Here is a 22,652-nt window from a genome sequence, read left to right as displayed (position 1 = left end):
GCTCTTCAGACTGGAGAGGGAGAGGAAGAGGAGTGGGAGGAGGGGGAGGGAAATGGGAGGCTGGGAGGAGGCGGAAATTTTTTTCTACAATAAAAAAAATAATAATAAAAAAAGGAGAGACTGCAGAACAAATCCTGAGCATGTTTTTTTTTTTTTCAAAATACCTGCCTAGAATGAGATATCTGAGAAACTGGCACAGCTAAGAGTACCTCTTCATATGAAAGGGTATCCTAGATGTGGCCCTGGAATAGAAAAAAATGGCATGAAAACTGAGGATATAGGACTAAATAAGTGACTTTAGTTAACATAGGTGTGATCAGCAGGGCCATCTATGTCGATACAATTTGTTGTGCTACTGAACCATTTCTGAAAGTCTACAACTTGTAATTTTTTTAAAATCTTCATTTTTAAAAAGAAAAGAAAATGGCTCAGTAATTTGATTCAGGGATAAAAGCATCTTCCGGGGAAGCTGTATGAACTAAGTTCAATCTCTATAAACTGTGTAAAAGTGGATGGATGGAGAGATTCACCTCCATAAAATTGCCTTTTGACTTTGGCATGTATGTCATGACATTCATGTGCTCCCAACCCACAGCCTATACTGAGAACAACACCAGTAGATAAAATGTAAAGGATAAAGGAAAAGAACAATATAGACATAGATACACTACTCATGTATATATTGTATAAAAAGAAAATAATCAATACATAAAAATTGTTATTAGGAAATTTCAGTCATAATCTATAAGAAGTTAGTAGTAGCTGTTGTCCATGGAAGAGAATCACAATGTGTTGATAGAGAAATCTTCTTTCAACAAAGGTTTTTGTTTATAAACACATATTTATGTGCATATGTGAGTGTAGTATTCATAATGGCTGGAAGGGAGTATCAGATCCTCTGGAGTTGGAGTTACATGAGATTTTGTTTTATAAATGAAGACACAAGATTTAAGTTGCCCTCACTGTATCCTCTCTATCTCTGGAACACAGTACAATGTAATTAATACTTACTACCCAGCCATACAAGGTATTTGAAAATGTATGTGCATAAGGGAAAATGAGTTTAGATTTGTCAAGTGCAATTGTAGTCATAGAAAGGAAAACTTAGAGCTGAATTTTAAATGATGTTAGAGTCATCTTGGGATAAGGCATATGGGATAAAAGAAAGAGACTGTAGTCAGAAAAAGTGAGAAAAGACACAGAAATGTGATAATAAAATATGCTTTCTTTTGAAGACCCACACTCTTCCAAGTAGTGTTATCCTTAATATATATATAAAGTTCCATAACCTCAGAGAAATAGTTTTCTGTATACATTAATAGTTCATCTATTTGCATTTAATGGATTTGGTTAATTTTTCTCCTTCTGACACACCTGAAAAGTTTGACATCCCATATCAGACACTATTATTTTCTTTCTTCCTTCCTGTTAGTCTTTGTATATTAGAGCAGAATAAGCTATATTGAAAAGAACACAGGATTTGGGGTAGGTATCCATGGATTTCAATCTAGGTTATGGCAGTTATTACTTTGTCTTCTGTACTTTTTGTTCATACCCAAATATAGTCTTACACAGATAGAGCCCATATTTAGGCATCAATTACAAGTTAGTACCTTTAATCAATAGTATTCTCTTGGTAAAGGAAGAGACCTGATAAATCATCTATGCTGCAATTGTGGCATCATGATAATTTATTTCTCATTCACCTAATGAACGAATGTAATAAGAAATATAGTTGTAAAGAAACTAGAACGGAACTGTAAGCTTATATGGCAGACTAAGAACATTAGTTTAATTATGTAGAGAGTTAAAATGAGTTTATGCACCATAATGACTGATATATGCAAATTTAGAAAGCATTCAAGGGCAGCTAAGGAGAGTAGATTAAAGGACTTGTAAACTTGCATCATTACTGAAGGCAGCCAGGCCAAATAGTATGCTCCACTCTTGATCCTTGTAGGAAGTAAAGTCAATGCCTGAGATTTATCTCCACAGGGATGATTCATTGCAACCCTGGGAAAGGCTGGGCTGTCTGAGAGATGCACACCAAAGAGGAAGGAAGGCTATTGGATCCCTAGAACACGAACTAAAATAGCTTAGGAAAAAGGACTCTGCGTTTGGATAGGAAGGGGAAACAACAAGAGCATCTATAGATATAGAAGACACAACATTAAATAGTTCTGAGAGCAACATCTTTTTTTCCACAGCATCCTATGAAGCCTGAAGAGCACCTGACTTCTTCAAGTGTTTCTATAGGTGAAGAGTTGCTGCAAGCATGGGATCACAGGACTCTGTCTTTCCTTTATGCACCAAAGTCTTGTACCTCTAGGTCTGTATTTTCAGAGTTACAGTCTCTGGGAGCTGCTAAGGACCCTAGAGGTCTAATAGTAAAAGTTCGGAGTCCTCCAAGAGAAGTTTTTTCTTTTCACCCTGACCCAGCTACTCTTTGGCTGAGCACTGTTGTCACTGACTTCTGTTCTGAGTTTCCTTAGTCTCTGGGGCTGCAGACTACTCAATTTATTAATGAGCAGTAACTGTGAACTCATTAAAAAGTTGTTAATGAGCTACTCTGCTGCACAGGGAGAGCAGTTGACAGAGGCTCCCAGTGGCCTACAATGGGACCTGGGGGAACCTTAGGTGTATAGCCAGGATCAGATCTGGAGAGGCTAATGGCACAGACATCAGAAATATATCCCCTGATTAGCTTACGTTGACAAGAGGCCACCTCCAAATCCCAAGCCCCTGCTGTCTTCAGGTTTAAGGAATGGCTGCTGTCCAGAACAGTGGTGGATTTCCTTTGGGTGCCCAGTTTTGTTTTGTACCAACTCTTATGACTTGTATTGATGGGAGACTTCAACTTCTGAGATAAAAAAAGTGACCCTCCTTCACCTATTTCTGCTCCATTACAAAATTCTTTTGATTTATCTGTCTTACAGGCCATTTCCCCATGTTATCTATGAATTTTTGTGACTGCTAAGGTGATATTTCTAAATATCCAGGTCTAACTATTTCTTTGTCCTAATGTCCTAAATTAATTTATTATAGTTCACAATATTGTTTTCAAACAAGTTGGTATATAATCTTCTCAATATCTGTTTTCTTGCTACCTCTACATCTTTATCATCATCAGGTTTTCTCTTCCATGGCCCTGGCCTATATTATTTTCACTCCCCCACAAATTTAAATACCACGTAATCATGTCACCATAATGACTTACATTTCTATTGAAATTACAATGTTCCTAGAATAATTTTTACACTGTTTTTCACACACTGACTTACGAATTCATCCACTGAAACTGTTAAGCAGGGATATGATTGTCATTCTGTGTGGAAGAAGAGACTAAAGCACAAGAAATTCCAAGCAAATTTCCCAGAACTATACAGCTGATTAATGATAAGATCAGTATCAAAGCCTAGGCATTTTAGTTTCTGGATTTATATTCTTGGAGTATTTGAAAACTAAACTATAGATCATGAGCTAAATTCAACCCTTCATCTGTCTTTGTCTATAAGGAAAGACTTTCCATTCGTAGGTTGCATAATTAATTAGTATATTTATAATGGCTATGTTACTAAAACCAAATTTCAAATTCAATGAAATCCCCGTAAGGCTACTATTTTTGCAGAAATAGAGAAAACAATCTATATAAAACCCTCTTTTAAAGGACCTCAAATAGCTTAAGCAGTCCTGAGCAGCAGCAGCAGCAGCAACAACAAAAACAACAGAGTTAGATAGGTCAAAACATTTGATTTCAAATCATCTTCAGGTAGAAATCACATTTTCTGGATTTTTTTTATGTTCCTAATTTTTGTAACACTGGAAAGAAGTGAATCAATCACACCTCTATCAGAAGTTTAAAAAGATGTTTACTATTCATGAGGGGGGGTTACTTTTCTTAAAATTTTTCATTAAAATAATTTGATATTCTTAAAAAAACAAAAAACAAACAAACAAAAAAACAAAACAAAATACACTACAATGTCTAATAAGAAATGTCTATGTGCTTTGGCATAAGAACACACACACACACACACACACACACACACACACACACACACAAAGTAGATTATAGAATCCAGAAATATACAACAACAAAATGCATCTGATTTTCAATAAAGGTGTAAAAGATGTAGAAATACCCGTGTTGGAGAGAAGACAGTGTCTTGTCCCCATGCAGAAAAGTTAAACTAGAGTTCTCTCTCTCATCCTATAATAGTCAACACCCTTAATGTACACATATGAAAATCTGAAAGTACTAGAGGACAAAGTGGAGAGAACACTTTGAAATACAGCACAGCTGAGGAAGTAACAGCAAGAAGCTGCAAATAGTGTCACAGGAAATTCCAAAGCTTCTGAAGGGAAAACGAAATAGAAGAGAGTCCAGAAGGTAGACAATCTCTGGTAATCATTTTCCAGGAGAAGGTTAATATCCAGAGTGAATAACAAACCAAAAATGTTGATAGCTTAGGAGCCAATCTTTCAATAAGTGGGCAAATGATGGACAGAGTACCCAAAAGGACATGAAGGCAAAAATATATGAAAAGTATTCACCATGTTGGCCATAAGGAAATGTAAATAGAACCTACAGAGAAAGCCCCTCACTCCTGACAGTTCAATAGAGACAGAGTGTATATGGAATGAGATTTTTTTGCCCAACATAATATTATTATTGTTTATTTGGGAATTGCATGCTAAACATCCAGATCACACTCACTTCCCATTCGACCCATATCCAACCTCCCATCCTTGTCTTCCCCCTGTTGACTGAGTTTTCTGTCCTGCCTAGTTCCTGCAGTCATTAAGTCCCAAAGAAATCACACAGATGTCTACATTAACCATAAAATGATTGGCCCATTAGCTCAGTCTTCTTATTAATTCTTATAACTCACATTAGTCCATTATTCTTATCTGTGTTAGCCAAATGGCTCAGTACTTTTATCAGTGACGTAGTCACATCTTGCTTCTTCTGTGTCTGGGCAGGACTACAGAGGGAGATTTCCTCTTCCCAGAATTCTGCTGTTCTCCTTGACCCGCCTCTACTTACTGTCTGGTTTTCCCACCTATACTTCCTGCCTGGCTACTGGCCAATCAGCGTTTATTTAAAACATAATTGACAGAACATAGACAATTGTCTTGCACCACTCCCCCAAATACACCAAGTACAATATGTGTTACCCATATACTCATTGGAGCGTTGTCAGACTCTCAGTGGCCAGATTTTTACAGATAACTGATACTTTCCCCACCCTCTAGCCAGAAGCCAACAAGTGTGAGGAGCTACACTTCAGCATCTTTACCACACTTTTAAAAGACACTCTCCTCAATGGCAACCTGTCTAGACTGCTTGTTTCTTCTTTGTTGAGGAGGGTGTTAGTTATTGCAGAAATCTTCAATGTCTCTCCTATGAGTATGGAGTCATCTATACCACTGTGATAGATGCTTCCTTGCGGGTGTAACAGTCAGTGTCAGTATGGAACATGAACTTCCATATGGCTTTCCATGGCTGCACAGAACGGTAACAACCCACAGGGTCCCTATATGAATCACGGACATCAGAAAGTCCCCTGGAGGCATCAGAGATCACAGACATCAACATGGGCTCCTGTAGCAGTTGTGATCACAGACATGGGCATGGCGTCCCTTGGGGAAACATGAAGTTATGCATGATCTAGTAGACCTCTGGAGGCTGTGTTGATCAGGGCTGTCACAGGAGACAATGTTGATGTCTGTGATCTGTGCTGCAGCAGGAGGTCCTGTTAATGTTCGTGAAAAAGAGATTATGAAGCCCGTTATTCTGTATGCTAACTAAAATATGAGGAAAAACCACAAACGAAACAAAACAAAACAAAATCAAAAACCAATACCAAACCAAAACAAAAACTGCAATAAACTCTTCAGCCACAGGATGGCACTACAGATTCAGTTAATATCTTTGAAGCCAAGAAGAGGAAGCCTTTTCTTTTTTTAAATTATTTTTTATTGAAAATTTCCACGTCCTTCCCTTCCCCTCCCTCTCCCTCTCCAGTCCAAGGAGCAGTCAGGGTTCCCTACCCTATAGGAAGTCCAAGGTCCTCCCTGTTTTCCCCAGGTCCAGGAAGGTGAGCATCCAAATAGATTAAGCTCCCACAAAGCCCATCCACGCAGTAGAATCAAAACCCAGTGCCGTTGTCCTTGGCTTCTCCGTCAGCCTCCACCATCAGCCACATTCAGAGAGTCCGGTTTGATCACATGCTCCACCAGTTCCAGTCCAACTAGACTTGGTGATCTCCCATTGGAACAGTTCCACTGTCTCAGTGGGTAGACGCACCCCTCACGGTCCTGACTTCCTTGCTCATGTTCTCCCTCCTTCTGCTCTTCATACAGACTTTGGGAGCTCAGTCCAGTGCTCCAATGTGGATCTCTGTCTTTATCTCCATCTATCGCCAGATGAAGGTTCTATGGTGATATGCAAGATATTCATCAGTGTGGCTATGGGAGAAGGCCAGTTCAGGCAGAAGAGGAAGCCTTTTCAAAGTTTTGTCAAGCTTGTGTAGTGAGGCTACTACAATTATTACTAATTATTACCCCAGATGAATGTTTAGTAAATTATGAATAAAAGAAAACACAAATTAGCCATAATTTAGAATAAGATAAAAAGAAAAACCCCACACATGCTGTTAATGATGACTTAAAAATATCGATACACTTCATAATAAACAGGTTAGTATTCACTTTAGGTGTCTGTGAGTGGATAAAAAGACAGAACGTGTGCTGTGTATGAAGAATGGAATATTATTTGTCAATAGAGTAAAATGAAATCCTGCTGTTTGCAGAAAAATGGAGTAAAATAAACCAAATACAGAAAGAAAAGCATCAATGGCTCTCATATGCCGTCTAGGGAAAGGAGTAGAAAGGAGTTAGAGGAGGGAGTGGAAAAGGGAGGGCGAGTGCAGGGCAGGAGAAAACAATGGGTGTGTATGATAAAACATGTTGTACACATGTAGGAAAATGGGTCATGAGACCCATTATTTTATATAATGCATGTTAATTGCAAAATGCATTTTTTTCATTTTAATTCATCGTAGTTGAAATTGCAGCAGATTGAAGTTGTAGATCAATGCAGGGATTTTTTAAATTTATTTATTTATTAAAGATTTCTGTCTCTTCCCCACCACCGCCTCCCATTTCCTCAGCCCGAAAAGCAATCAGGGTTCCCTGTCCTGTGGGAAGTCCAAGGAACCCCCACCTCCATCCAGGTCTAGCAAGTTGAGCATCCAAACTGCCTAGGCTCCCACAAAACCAGTGCGCAATGCAGGGATTTTTAAAATCATAATTTTAACCAGTACATAGATGCCATGTTTATTTATCAGAACAATAAATTTCTCAACAAACAATGTACATGCCATTTTTTGCATGTGTGTTTACATCTCTAATCCATTCCATTATCTTCTAGCTTTTGTCTTTGTTTGTTAAGAAACACACTGATAGTTTTTCTACCCCATCTCTATAGTATGGAGAGTGTGTGTCCTTTAAGACTTGCTTAACATTTTCTTTTATTTTTAGTGTTCAAATACTTTTGGCCTGATAGATGTAGTAGTAGGATTCTTTTTCATTAGCTGACTTGTGACTTACTTCTGTCTCTGAATGTGAGGATTTAGGTATTCTCATTCAGTTATTGACAGATACCCCATATATATATGATAATAAAATATAATTAATTAGAAATTGCATGAATCTAAATATCAGCACAAGGAAGGAGGATCTTATTAGGTTAGAGTCACACTCATATGTTTGTGTATTATGGCTGTTTTGCCACTAGAAACCCAAAGCTGAGTGGCTTTGACAGTTTGTCCATTTGTGGGTCTGTCATCTTCTGCCTGAGCACCGAGACACATAGTGTTTAGTCACTACTGGTTTGTGTTTTTAATGCTGCACGTATTTATGTTAAATAGTATTTTATATATATTCCTTTTTATTGTCAGTACACCCATCATGATAGATAATAGCAAGTAGAGTCTACACTTCCCGAGTGTAGTGGAGTAGGGATCATTTGTTGTCCAACTTGATGGGATAGTCAAGTGCTTTTTACTATGCACATGGCCCTGGATTTGACTCCCAGGGTTATAAAAAAAGAGACAGGCTGTAACAGCAAGTTTATTAAGCTATGTTTAATTGTCAAAACCAAGATGAGTCCAGATAAAATGAATAGTTGTGATATACCCCTGATTCCTGGAGGATTAGAGATTAGGGAGTAGAACCAATCTCTAGCTAGAAAAGGTATTTTTACTGTCTTTAGTGACTCTTTATTAGCTGAGTGATATTACTGATACAAATCACTTTTTAGTGAAAGAGCACTAGCTGAATTTAAAACGTTAGCCATTACATGGAATTGAATTAAGAATATTATTCAAAGGAGGAGGGATTATATGAGCAAGGGGTTGTCAAGATCATGAGCAGATACCAAAGAGACAACTGACCCACAGACTCTAAACCAAGAGCTGGGGAACCTGCATGGGACCTAACTAGGCCCTTTGCATGTGGGTAACAGTTGTGTACCTTGGTCTGTTTGTGGAACCCCTGGCAGAGGGACCAGGATCTATCACTGATGCATGAGGTGGCTTTTGGAGCTCATTCCCTATGGTGGGATGCTTGGTTCATCCTTGATGCAGGGGGCAGGGCTTGGTCCTGCCTCTATGTGACAGGCTTTGTTGACTCCCCATGGGAAGCCTTCCTTTTTCTGAGGAATGAATTGGGGAATGGTGGTTTGGGGGAGGTAGGGGGGATAGCAGGAGGAGGAGAGGGAGGGGGAACTGTGGTTGGTATGTAAAATGCTTAAAAAGGAATATAACTTAATAATAAATTCAGGAAACATCAACTAGTACAAGTTGATATAAACTACATTCAGGTGTCATAATTCAAGGAGTAAGAAAGTGGGGAGAGCATGAAATGATTCAGTTGAAAAATTTTGCAGTCATGGAAATGGTAATATTTAAAGCAATTGGGCTGTGAAGTCATGCTTCCCATCCATTCTCCTGTTCTAGCCATGTCTCTGTATCTGTTTTCCTAAATTGGGCATGGTACTGGCATGCTTATCCACAAAGCTGAACATTCTTAATTAGGAAACCAAGTTTTTGATTTCTTTCTCCATGCCTCACCTTTCCCAACAAATAAACTCTTCTTCCTTCCTTTCTGTCTTGATAAAAGGGGCAACCGTGCCATTGGTTGCTTATGCCAGAACTGTGGGAGGAGTTTGCTCTCTCTTCTCCCTTAGTTGTCATAATCTAGCTCAAACAACTTTGTGAACTTCACATAAATGTATATTTAAAATCTGAACTGATTTCTGGTGCCACTATTGTGAATGAGGCCACCATTATACCCGTCTCTCTATTTCAGCTCTTCTTATTTTCAATATGTGCTACCCAGCTACCATTGTTATCTAAGTCACTGTCTTGATCAAAATGTTTCAAAGTTTACTAATTGTGTACAGGTTAAATTTTAAAATTAATACTGTGATCAATTAAATTTCCTGTTTGTGCTGACTTCTGGGTATGAATCAACTATTTTTCTTTTTTAAAAACATCTGTACATCTTCTCCAATTCACAAAAATTTACCAAAAAGTATTTTGGGACTGGAGAGATGGCTTAGTGGTTAAAAGTAGTGGTTGTTCTTGCATAGGACCTGAGTTCCATCCCCAGCACACACAAGGTTGCTCCCAACCATCTCTAACTCTAGTGCTAGGGGATCCATAGCCCTCCTCTGGCCACCACAGGTACTGCATGTGTTTCTATTTTGTTGATTTCAACCCTCAATTTGATTATTTCCAACCATATGATCATTTCATTAGTTGCTGAAAAAAAGCATTTGACAAAATCCAATACCCCTTCATAATAAGGGTCTTGGAGAAATTAAAAATAAAGGATCATATCTAAATATAATAAAAGCAATATATAGCAAGCTGACTGCTAACATCAAATTAAATGGAGAGAAACTCAAAGCAATTCCACTAAAATCAGGAACAAGACAAGGCTGTCCACTCTCCCATATCTTTTCAACACAGTTCTTGAAGTTTTGGCTATAGCAATAAGACAACAAAAAAGATCAAGGGGATTCAAATTGGAAAGAAAGAAGTCAAACCTTTGTTATTTTCACATGATATGATAGAATATATAGGTGACCCTAAAAACACTATCAGAGAACTCCTACAGTTAATAAATACCTTCAGTAATATGGCAGGATACAAGATCAACTCAAAAAAAGTCAGTATCCCTTCTATATACAAATGATAAAGAAACTGAGAGTGAAATCAGAGAAACATCACCTTTCACAATAACCACAAGTAACATAAATTATTTTTGGGTAACACTAACCAAGGAAGTGAAAGATCTATTTGACAAGAACTTTAAGTCTTTGAAGAAAGAAATTGAAGAAGGTACCAGAAAATGAAAAAATCTCTTGTGCTCATGGATAGGTAGGATCAATATAGCAAAAATGGCAGTCCTACCAAAAATATCTATAGATTCAATGCAACCTCCATCAAAATCTTAACACAATTCTTCACAGACCTTGAAAGAACAATACTCAACTTCATATGGAAAAACAAAAAACCCAGGATAGCCAAAAAAAAAAAATTATGTTGGAGGAAATGATGCTTGTTAGTCCCCTCCCACCTGGCTAGCTTAAACCTGAAATAATTACACAGAAACTGCATTTACTAAATTACTGCTTGGCTCATTAGCTCTAGCTTCTTATTGCTTAACTCTTACATATTAAGTTAACCCATCTCCATAAACCTGTGCATCATCACGAGGTCATGGCCTACCAGCAAAGTTTCATCATATCTTTTTCCGGTGGCTCTATGGCTTCTCCTTGACTCTGCCCTTCTTTCTCCCAGTATTCAGCCTAGCTTTCCCTGCCTACCTAAGTTCTGCCTTGCTATAGGTCCAAAGGAGTTTCTTCATTCATTCATGGTAATCACAACACACAGAGGGGACTCTCACATCACAATCCTGTATAATAAAAGAACCTCTGGAAACATCACCATCCCTGATATCAAGCTTTATTATAGAACTACAGTAATGACAATAGCTTGGTACTGGCATAAAAGCAGAGAAGTCCACCAATGGAATCAAACTGAAGACCCAGATATTAATCCACACACCTATGAACACCTGATTATTGACAAATAAGCTAAAATTATACAAAGGAAAAAAGAAAGTATCTTCAACGAATGGTGCTGACATAACTGGATGTCAACATGTAGAAGAATGAAAATAGATCCATATCTATCCCCAAGCACAAATCTCAAATCCAAATGGATTAAAGGCCACAAGATAAACCCAACCACATTGAACCTGATAGAAGAGAAAGTGGGTAGTAGGAGACCATTTCTTAAATATAACACTAGTAGGACAGATACTGAGAGCAGCAATAAATAAATGGGACCTCCTGAAACTGAGAAGATTCTGTAAAGCAAAGGACACAGTCAATAAGGCCAAAAAGGCAGGCTACTGAATGGGAAAAGATCTTCACCAACCCCATATCAGATAAAGGACTGATCTCCAAAATACATAAAGAACTCAATATATTAGACATCAAAATTCTAAATAATCCAATTTAAAAATGGGGTTCAGAAGTAAATAAAGAATTCTCAACAGAAGAATTTTAAATGGCCAAATGATACTTAAGTAAATGTTCAATATTCTTAGCCATCAGGAAAATGCAAATCAAAACAACTGTGAGATACCATCTTATACATGTCAAAATGGCTAAGTTCCAAAACACCAATGATAGCTTATGCTGGAGAAGATGAGGAGTAAGGGGAACACTCATCTATTGTTGGTTGGAATGCAAACTTGTGCAACCACTTTGGAAATCAGTATGGCAGTTTCTCAGAAAACTTCGAGTCAACTTTCCTCAGGATCCAGCAATACCACTCTTGGGCATATACCCAAAAGATATTCAATTATAATACAAAGGCATTTGTTCAACTGTGTTCATAGCAGCATTATTTATAATAGCCAGAACCTTGAAACAACCTAGATGCCCCTCCACTGAAGAATGGATAAAGAAAATGTGGCACATTTACATATTCGAGTACTACTCAGTGGTAAAAAGCAATGACGTCTTGAATTTTGCATGCAAATGGATGGAATTAGAAAACACTATCGTGAGTGAGGGGTAATGTAGACCCAAAAAGATGAATATGGTATGTACTTACTCATAAGTGGATACTAGCTATAAACAAAGAATATTGAGCCTATAGTTCATGATCCTAGAGAAGCTAAGTAATGAGGTGAACCCTAAGAAAAACATATATAGATTTACCTGGAAAGTGGAAACAGACAAGATCACCCGACAAAATTGGGAGCATGGGGCCTGGGGGAGAACGGAGAATAAAGGAGAAAGAGGGGAGAGGTGAGGAGAACTTGAGGGAATGGGTTAGTTGAGATGGAGGAAGGATGGAGATGAGAGCAAGGAAAGAGATATCTTGATTGAGGGAGCCATGATAGGGTTATCAAGAAACCTGGCTCTAGAGAAATTCCCAGGAATCCACAAGAATGACCCCAGCTAAAACCCTAAGGAATAGAGAAGAGGGGGTCCAATCTTGACTTGCCCTTAGTCAGACTGATTAATATCTTAAATATCATCATAGAATCTTCATCCAACAATTGAAGGAAACAAGAGGCAGAGACCCACATCGGAGCACTGCACTTAGCTCCCAAGTCCAGTTGAAGAGTGGAAGGAATGAGAATATGAGCAAAGAGGTCAAGACCATGATGGGTATACTCACTGAAACAGGCTACCTGAGCTAATGGGAGCTCACCAGCTCCAGCCAGACTGGGAAGGAACAAGCATAGGACCAATTTATTCCCTCTCAATGTGGTTGACAGTTGCATGGCTGGGGCAGACTATGGGGACAGTGGCAGTGGCACCAGGATTTATCTCTACTGCATGTATTGGCTTTCTGGGAACCTATTCTCTTTGGATGGATACCTTGTTCAGCCTAGATATAATAGGGAGGGCCTTGGCCCTTCCACAAAACAGTGTGTCTTACCCTCTCTGAAGATTGGATGGGGGTGGGTTGGAAGCAAATGTGGAGGGAATTGGAGGAGAAGAGGGAGTGGAAATGTGGATTTGTATGTATAATAATAAAAAATTTTTCTTTTTTAAAAAATAAATTAATTAAAAAACAAAACCAAGCAAACATACAAACAAAAGTAAAAATAAAAATTCTGAAAAAAATTTTAACCACAGTTTCTTTTGCATTTCCACCCTGTAAGTTCATTACCTGGAACTTTTGTGGTTTTGTTAAGTGGAGTCCTATTTCCCCACCTCTTAACTCAATTACAGGACTTAGTTTAAACATCACCACACAAAGGGCTGGAAAATATTTCTTTGTTTTTATATGTTTGGCAATTATTCTTTCCCCATCCTGGTAATTTAAGAAACTTCTAATTCTAGTTGTTTTAAAGATGGGGTTTTATATAGTCCAGATTATCCTTGTATTTGATATTTAGCTGAGGAGTATCCTCTCTCTTCCCTTTGAGAGTGCTGATATTACAAGTGTCATCACTGTGCCCTGCAGCACTTTAAATCTGAAAGGTATGGTGCCATTCCTTTAAATGCCAGTGAGTCAGCCATGCTCTTGAATTATCCAAAATACCACTGTACTAATAAATCCCTTAATAGTTGGGCGGTGGTGGCACATGCCTTTAATCCCAGCACTAGCAAGGCAGAGGCAGGTGCATCTCTGTGAGTTCAAGGCCAGCCTGGTCTACAGAGTGAGTACCAGGACAGCCCTACACAAAGAAACCCTGTCTTGAAAATAAAACAAATAAAGAAACAAAAACCAAACCAAACACCCTACTTTAACAGTTTTCCTTATTATTTATAAAGTTAAGAGCAACCTGACTCTGTAAATTTCAAGTGCTGTAACAGCTTTTGACGATCCCCATAAGATTATAGGTGATTAATTTTTATTTTATCTTTATAGTAATGATTAAATATTGTTAAATTTCCTACAAATATTTTCTAAAAGCTTGAAGTGTCTTAGTTTTGGCTGCACACAGGTAAAGGAGACTGTGGATGTGAGGAGAGGGTATTGCTTGGGGCTTATAGCTGGAGTTCTGTAAGTGGTGAGAAGTATCCCACAGTGTTGGGGGCTGAATTCTGGTCCCCTGCAAGAGCAGCAAGCACCTTTAACAGCTGAGCACACTCCCTAGCTCCTGGTGTGTTCTCTCAATCCTATTTTTGGCAACTTTATGTTTTCTTGCTCAAGACTTTTTGTGTTTACTGTTTTTCATTCTGCTTACTTATTTTTGAGAAATGACTTAAGAATTTGTCCATTTTTCAATTCAGCTCTATTTTCTTTCATATCTTAAGGCTTTCTGTTGTATGGAGCTATAGGGCTGTGTTCCTGGCACCCGGCTCCTGGCCACCAGCTAGCTTTAAACACTGCTTGGCCCATTAGTTCTAGCCTCTTATTAACTAGCTCTTACATATTGATCTAACCCATTTCTAATAATCTGTGTAGCCCACGAGGTGGCTTACCAGGAAAGATCTTAACCTCCGGCTGTGTCGGGTGGGAGAATCATGGTGACTCACTGACTCAGCTTCTTTCTCTCAGAATTCTGTTCTGTCTACTCTGCCTACCTAATTTTCTGTCCTATTAGGGCCAAGCAGTTTTCTTTATTAGTTAACCAATGAAAGCAACAGATAAGATACAAGACCCACCTCCATCATTTCCCCTTTGTCTGTTTAAACAAAAAAGGCTTTAACTTTAACATAGTAAAATTACATTTAGCAAAACAGTTATTAAGCAAGAATCACAGTTACAATATTTATATCTATTTTATCATTTATCATAATTAAGGAAAACTATAACTATAACTAACCATTCTTCAACTCCATCAAAGACTCCAGAAGGATATAATATTACCTAAGCAAACAAAAAATTCAAAGCTCTAGAAATGACAGAGACATCATACTGTCTGTAGAGTCACCCAAAGTTATCATTGGGGTATCCGTCTTCGGCCTTCAGGCCCATAGTGTCCAGCAGACATTTATGCAACAGTCAAGGCAAGAACAGTTTCTTGCCCAAATGGCTATCCAACTCCATAAGGAGCCTCTTCGATGCCCATCTTCCTCTTGAAGTAGCTTGTGCTGCCAGGAGCAGACGTGTCTCATTGTCATGAAAAGCCCTAAGTTATTAAAACATTTAAATGCCATATTCTGTAGTCTTTGAAAGATATGAAGAATGCCTATCTAACTGAAATATATCTAGAAAATCTAACTAACATGACTACAAGCTTGACTATTATCAATGATTATCCACTAACAACCTATATTTTTTGATTATACATTACATTTTTAAATGAACTACACAATCACAATACCGTAATCAAAATCAGAAATACATATACATATAACAAAATTGACCTTAAAATCCATACCAATGTAAATTATTCATATCTATATCATATACCCCCTTTAAATGTAAAAGAACATTTATAAACAATATTTGGGAACATGGGCACAGTTTTTTTTTCTCCAAACTGCTTCCTGCTGAATGGCATCGTTAATTAGGTCTTTCATGGTATAACCTGTGTGCCAGGGTCATCTCAGTTGGCAGTTGAGCGAAGCAATTTTTTTAAAGGTGTTCATAGCAACCTTTCAGGAGGGTGTGGTCTATCATACCATATTGGGATAGACACAATCCACAGTGTCTCATCCTCTGTGAAAACAAAAGAAGACCCACCTCCATCAGCTTTCATATTAAATGAATATACTCTCAATTGATTTTACCTGTTTCATGATATAAACCATTTTATCCACCAGAAGTTGTGCATGTTTTTACTGGGAAATACTACCAAGCATGGTGCTTGGTTTATAGTAACTGTATGTACGAGAAAAATAGTTAAAATAAGATCTTTCATGTATTTTGGCCCATTAATTCCACATGGTATCTTATATTAATAAAAAAGTCAAACTACTAAAACACTCATCTCATTACTGTTTATATTTGATAAACATATTATTTGATATATATTTCATAAAAATGTGCTAACCAATCCAGTTGAATTAGAGATAATAATAAGATGTATGAATTAAATAATTACAGCTATACAAGTTAATATGCTTTATATTTTATAAACAACAGATGTTTCCTATTTTTTTTCTTTTTCAAGACAGGTTTCTCTGTAGCTTTGGAGCCTATCCTGAAGCTAGCTCTTATAGACCAGGCTGGCCTCGAACTCATAGAGATCCACCTGCCTCTGTCTCCCGAGTGCTGGGATTAAAGGTATGGGCCACCAATGCATGGCCGATGTTTGCTACTCTTACATACAATTATAGAAGGATAATGAAAATGAAAAATACTTTATGATTACGCCTTTCTTCATATTGATCATTTAACTCAAATGTTGCTATTCTGGGTACAAATTATCATAGTTATCTCCATGTTTGGATGAGAAAACTTTAATGTAACAAATAGCTTATGCATATCCAAATCTTGGAACTCTAGCAATGATATTAAGTAATAAACCATACAATAACATCAACCTACATATAAGAAATTAAAACTTACATATAAATCCATAGTGGTCAGAGATTATTAAGTTACATGCAGTAAAATGAAATCATTTTTAGTCCTGTGTAATAAAATTTTGTGTTTTTATTTTTATAGTTCATCCTTTTCTAAATTACAAGTAGTTTTTCAACTATATAACATAAGTGACACAATGTCATTCTTCAACATTCAAAAATTAAGACTAATAAATATTAAAGTGATTGTGGCGACATCAGTTTAAGTAAGGCACGAGGTAGTTAATGGACATTAGAGGAAAAGACGGAAGTATGGTGGGGAGAATTGTGTTTATATTACATGTATTTATTCTGGAGAAAGAGAGGACATGAAGGCAAGGTAGTGTTAGATCTTGGGACATCAGTGCTATGTCAAGAAGGTGACAGGTGAGTTGGAGTCATTTTATATGCCAGCATATGTATCAATACAATGTCCTATTGGGGAAAATAGGTGAAGCAACTTCATAATTAGAACACTGTTTTCTATTTTGATTTCTTTTTAAAAATATCCATGTATTTTTGTAAATATGAATGTTTGGTCTGTGTGCATGTATATGCATCATGAGGGTGCTGGCCTCAGAGGACAGAAGAGGGCATCCGATCCCTTGGAACTGCAGTTAGAGGCAAATGTGAGCTAATAAGTGGGAGCTGGCAACTAAATCTGGTCCTCTGCAAGAGCAGCAAGTGCTCTCAACCATTGAGGTGTTTTTCAAGGTCTTCCATTTTGATTTCCAAGCCCTAACTACAGAGAATTTTAGTTTTTTAAAATATACTTCCATTATGAGTGTACAACTTGCCCAGACTCATGGCCTTATTCCCAGGAATAAGAGCATTGATTATGAGTCTATTTTTCCAGTGTTGGACATAGAATAGTACATACAAAGGAATGACTTATTTAAAATAGTTCTCTATTAATTATATCCATTAATATAACTTGACCTTAGAAAACAATGGCATAAAATGTTCATTTATTGTTATTCAGTCATATATTTAGTGGTAGTAATAACCTTTCTCTCTTTATTTTGTCATGGAGACATTTATTATTTCCCCAAGTTATAAACACAAAGTGAAAAAATATTTTCATATTTTCAAAAGACAAGATATTAACAGAATATGTGGTTTTATTTTCTTCTCTAAGGCTATGAGTTACAAAGCAATTACAGAGCAGATTCTTGAACATTTATTTTGGGTTGTTCAAATAAAATATTTATTGCACGTTCATGGAGCTTAATATCTCAGAAAAGAGTTGATTGCCACCAACAGCAAGGTGACTAAGACAGACTGGGTAAGGGAGTGAACTTGTTTTGAAAGGATAAACGAGACACCATGTAACTATAGCCTATTTCCACGTCCTTCTCCATCTGGTCCTCACTGCGCAGGGTTACTCTATGCAGCTTTATCCTCTATAACATGAATGTCTGCTATCGTGGTTTCTGGTCTCTTGACTTGAACATACATTTCTGCAGTATGTTCTCAATAACTGTCATTTTAGTATATGGACTTATAGTGCACCATGCTGGCTTTCATGTGGTGTTAACTTGCACTCTGAGGGTAGGACTCTTCTGGCTTCTAATAACACGAATGAGCTTAACTGGCTTATGTGAGTGTTTTCTGTAAATTCACTTTTGCAAATATTGCTCCTTTCTTTACCTAAATGCTTGTAGTCTTAAGGTGTGTAAGGAGTGTGGTCATCTTTGTATAAGTTTTCTAGATTATCCCTGTGCATCTTAAGTGAAGGATGCTCCAAAAGAAGTCTGATCAGCATGATATGCTGTGAAGCTCTTTGTTTTGAACTCTTATATGTTTAGTTGTATTTTTCCTCATGTGGTTGAAGTTTGAATTAAATGCAAGCTCTTTATGTATTTCTCAAACATATTCTTGACCACTCACTTCTCTTTCAATCACTCTTATAAAAGATTGTTTTACAATGACTCTGAACTAAATAATTTCTACATATTATGTGGCACTGAAAAATAATAATCCTGATATTAAAATACTTGGGTTTTAGAAATATATCTAGTTATACTTGTTTAAATGTCTTTAATTTACTTTCTGCAGTCATAAATTAATTTGCTCTTATCAGTGACTTTATTTGAACACCTCAATATTAATTAACATAGTCACTTGTGATGGGCCTTTGTATTTTCATCCGGACAATTCACATAACTTTAAAATGCAAAGTCAGTAAGTTCAATAGACTGGTGCTCTTGAAGGATCTGTGCTGGCATCTGTAGGGGCCCATGGGAAATCTGCAGAGGACAGTATCATAACAGACTGTGTGAGAATTAACAGCTGTTTTTAACAAAGTATTAGAGCCTAAAAATGGAATTGGGAGAACTGTAGGCTAGGTTAGTCCACCTGGCCAAAGTAGCCTTTGGGAAGAGCCAATGGCATTGTTGAGGCCATGTAAATATGCATGGGAATTAGTAGTTGGCCCTCCTCTGTTTGAGGCTACAAACTGCCTATCTATGGGGAAAGTGAAATAAAAGGAAATAACAAATGAATCATGCACTAGAAGAATAGGGATGTTCCTTCTTACCTGGAACCAGACTAGTTAAAGCCAAACAAAGGGCCAGGATGACTTTTGATGCTTTTCACTGAATTTTCTGGTATATGATTCCAAGTGCACATTAGAAGGGGTCACACACAGTTCACAATGTATACCACTTTCATGCCTATTTGCAAAATAAATACCTTGAACAAACTTCCCACAGAGTACCAAAAATTCAAATTACTCTGGTGAGAAAACAATGTTCACACAATGGGAAGGCAGAGAATCATAGATGGATATCAATGGCCTCTATGTTCCTTTGTCTCTACTGAGCTTCCTAACAGCCATTAAACAAGTGGGTGTCACTCCAGGGGACATTAAAGAGGGGGAAGCAATTTCATGTGATGTGGCTTCTGAGACCCAGGGCCTTGTTGAAGGTCCTGCTGAGAGCATTCTTCACCTCATTATTCCTCAGGCTATAGATGATAGGGTTCAACATGGGAGTCACAACAGTATAGGACAATGACAGCAACTTCTTGCTTTCAGGGGAATTATTCGATTTAGGCCTAAAGTAAGTGAGGCTTAAAGACATATAGAAAAGAGAGACAACGAGGAGATGTGAGGAGCAGGTAGAGAAGGCTTTGTGCTTCCCTTTGGCTGATGGAATCTTGAGGATGGAAGCAACAATGCGAGTGTAGGAACACAGGATCAGGAGGCAGGGTATCATGACGACCAGAATGGTGCCTACAATGGCATAGACCTCAAACCATGCTGTCTCTGCGCAGACCAGCCTCAGCACAGGTGGGCTGTCACAGAAGAAGTGGTTCACCTTGTTGTTGGCACAGAATGGAAAACTGAAGAGCCATGTGGTCTGCACAGTGGCTACAGGGAATCCTGGAAACCAGGAGGCAGCAGCCAGTTTGGCACATGTCCCTTGGTTCATGATGACTGGGTAATGCAAGGGACTGCATATGGCTACATAGCGGTCATAGGCCATGGTGGCAAGGAGGAAGCATTCAGCCACTCCAAAGAAGAAGAAGAAATACATCTGAGTGGCACAGCCAAGGAAGGAGATGCTTGTGTCCTGGGCAATCAGGGTCCCCAACATTTTGGGCACAATGACCAGGTTGAAGCCAAGCTCTAAGAAGGACAAATTTCTGAGGAAGAAGTACATTGGGCTTTGCAACATGGGATCAGCCAGTGTCACCAAAATGATGAGGCTGTTTCCCAGCAGAGTGATTAGGTAGATGGCTAGAAATGCCAGGAAGAGCAAGATCTGTATTTCAGTAGGCAGGGAAGAGAAGCTCATGAGAACAAATTCACTTATTCTTGACCAGTTTCCTGCAGCCATGGGCTATAAATTTCCACTTTTTTTTTTGTGAAGACAGAGTTTTGATTGCACAAGACAGATTCTGAACTCCCCTAGCTCTCCAGATTACTGATTAGTTTTACGGAAGAGGCAAAATCAGGATATGTTAAAATAGGACAAATTCCTAGTGCTTATTTGATCCATGCCTGAGTGTATCTCTGAAGTGGATTCCCCATTTGCACATTCACAAGTAGGAAGGACAAGCATAGGGAGATCATTGAGTCTGCAGAAGGGACATTGAAGGATACATTTTTGGAATTGTGATGGCTCTGAAAATGTACAAACTTTTGAGAAATATGTCCATTATAATAATTTCAAAAAACCCCCACTAAATAGGCATTTACTAAACCTCTAGAAATAGAATTGCAATAGTAGTTAGGCAAGCTGGTGTTCAACTTTTCATGAATCTTGACTTTGAGAGGTGATTGGTGTGTGAGCATCTGTTGGAAACAGTTTATGTGTCCCATCTCCCTGAAATTTCTGTTTCCTGTGTGATCACACAGAACTCAGAGAAATAGTAGAAAAGCAAGGTAGGGACAGGATTTTTCTTCTGATTGGGTCTCACTGTGTAGCCCAGGTTGGTCTCAAACCCACAATTCTCCTGCCTCTGCACCCACCTCCTTAGTGCTGGAAATAAAGGTATGCATTACTACTCCTGTAATAAAGAAGATTTTTAACCCAAACAATGTCTATTGAATTGCAATTCTGTTTTGAATTCTACTAAATTATATGCTACAGTATTCTCCTTTTACCTTAGGATTTGTTTATTGATGCTTCAGAGAATTAATGGAATTTTTAAAATAATTTCAAGAAAGATAAAGGAAAAGGCAATGAAGGTAACCCATATCACTAACATCAGCATGTTCAGAAGGTTCTCTAGGCCTATCTGGATCTAGCTGTATCATATGTTTCTAACCTCGTTGATTAGCAGCAAGGTGTTTACTTAGCACCATCGTTGCAATCTAAAGTATTGAATTCTAAAGTAAAATCATTGAGATTCAGTTGGAAAATTAAATTTACTGAACAAGACATGGTGAGGGAATCACCATAAAAAAAATATCTAAAGGAAAAACATAATGAACCGTGAAAGACAGAGTTAGATTCTTGATGTAGTTGGTCATACCTTTAATCCCAGCATTTAGGAGGCTGATGGCCATGAGTTACAGGTGAATCTGGAACTTCCATGAATTCCAGGTTATCCTGGGCTAGAGAGTAACGCTTGTCTCAAAAATAATGCAAAATAAGCAAACCAATTAAATACTCATCAAACCAACATTTATGCAATAAAAAGCAAAAATAATACTGTTGGATGGGTATTTTATACTCCTATATTTTTTCCATGCAAATTCATTTGGACTTTATTTCATAGATGACGAAATCACCTGAACTTTGGGGCAGTAGAATTACTTGTTCATGTGCATCATGTAGAATGATCACTGACAATTGCAAGACCAGGTTGTATAGTGCAAATGAAGAGAGGGATGAAAGCTGTGTGTATAGAATCAGGTTGCATGCTCACCTTTCTCATGAGTGTTCACTGCCAACCAATTCTGAAGCAATAGAAAAGCTCAATGAAGAAAGCTTAGTGTTATTGATAGATGATGCAAATATCAAGGTTGCCTTTAAAATTCCAAGGCATCTACAGAGGAACAAAGAATTGTTATCACAGAATAAGTATGGTCACATGGACCAAAGATTTTCCTGAAGCAGGCAATGTTTTGAGTTTTCCAAAAAAGTCTTATAAAACAGTAAAAGAATCAATAATGCAGCAGAAACTGTCAAGTAGAAACTTTCTAACTGCCACTGAAAGGCAAAAGTCAACTCTGCCATACAAATTATAATTAAAAAATGGTTATACATTGACTATAATACACTCATCTGTCTTTCATTTTACTTAATTTTGGGGTGAATAAATAAAATTCTTTTAAGTGGCCTTATTAGAAAAACAAACAATGCAAAGTAAATAAAAATATTCATAAAAATCACAACTCAGAAAAAAATTTCTTACCGTCACCCATTTTTCAAGGAAATATTACCATCCTGAATCTAGCATTTTATTGCAGCTTTTAAAGCCATTATCTTTGGCAGAAAGGATATACTGAACTTCACTGGCCCATTTCCTGCAACTTTGTGCAAAACCAAATTTACCTCAGAAAGTAAAATAAGAAATGCAAAATGGGAGGCTGCATCTTTAAAATACAGTTCACAGTTTAACAAATGAAAACTAG

The 22,652-nt window shown here is 37.6% G+C and overlaps 1 protein-coding gene across 1 annotated transcript; it reads right to left on the bottom strand.

Annotated features, from left to right (window-relative positions):
* Positions 1–19,452: 19,452 nt before the first annotated feature.
* Positions 19,453–20,406, bottom strand: LOC142850877 (olfactory receptor 10A5-like). The gene has a single exon (XM_075974781.1). The coding sequence runs from the start codon at positions 20,404–20,406 to the stop codon at positions 19,453–19,455; it is 954 nt and encodes a 317-aa protein (XP_075830896.1).
* Positions 20,407–22,652: the final 2,246 nt, after the last annotated feature.

The sequence above is a fragment of the Microtus pennsylvanicus genome, chromosome 5 (genome assembly GCF_037038515.1).
Source record: "Microtus pennsylvanicus isolate mMicPen1 chromosome 5, mMicPen1.hap1, whole genome shotgun sequence".
Taxonomy (NCBI): domain Eukaryota; kingdom Metazoa; phylum Chordata; class Mammalia; order Rodentia; family Cricetidae; genus Microtus; species Microtus pennsylvanicus.
This window is presented reverse-complemented; position numbering and strand designations above follow the sequence as displayed.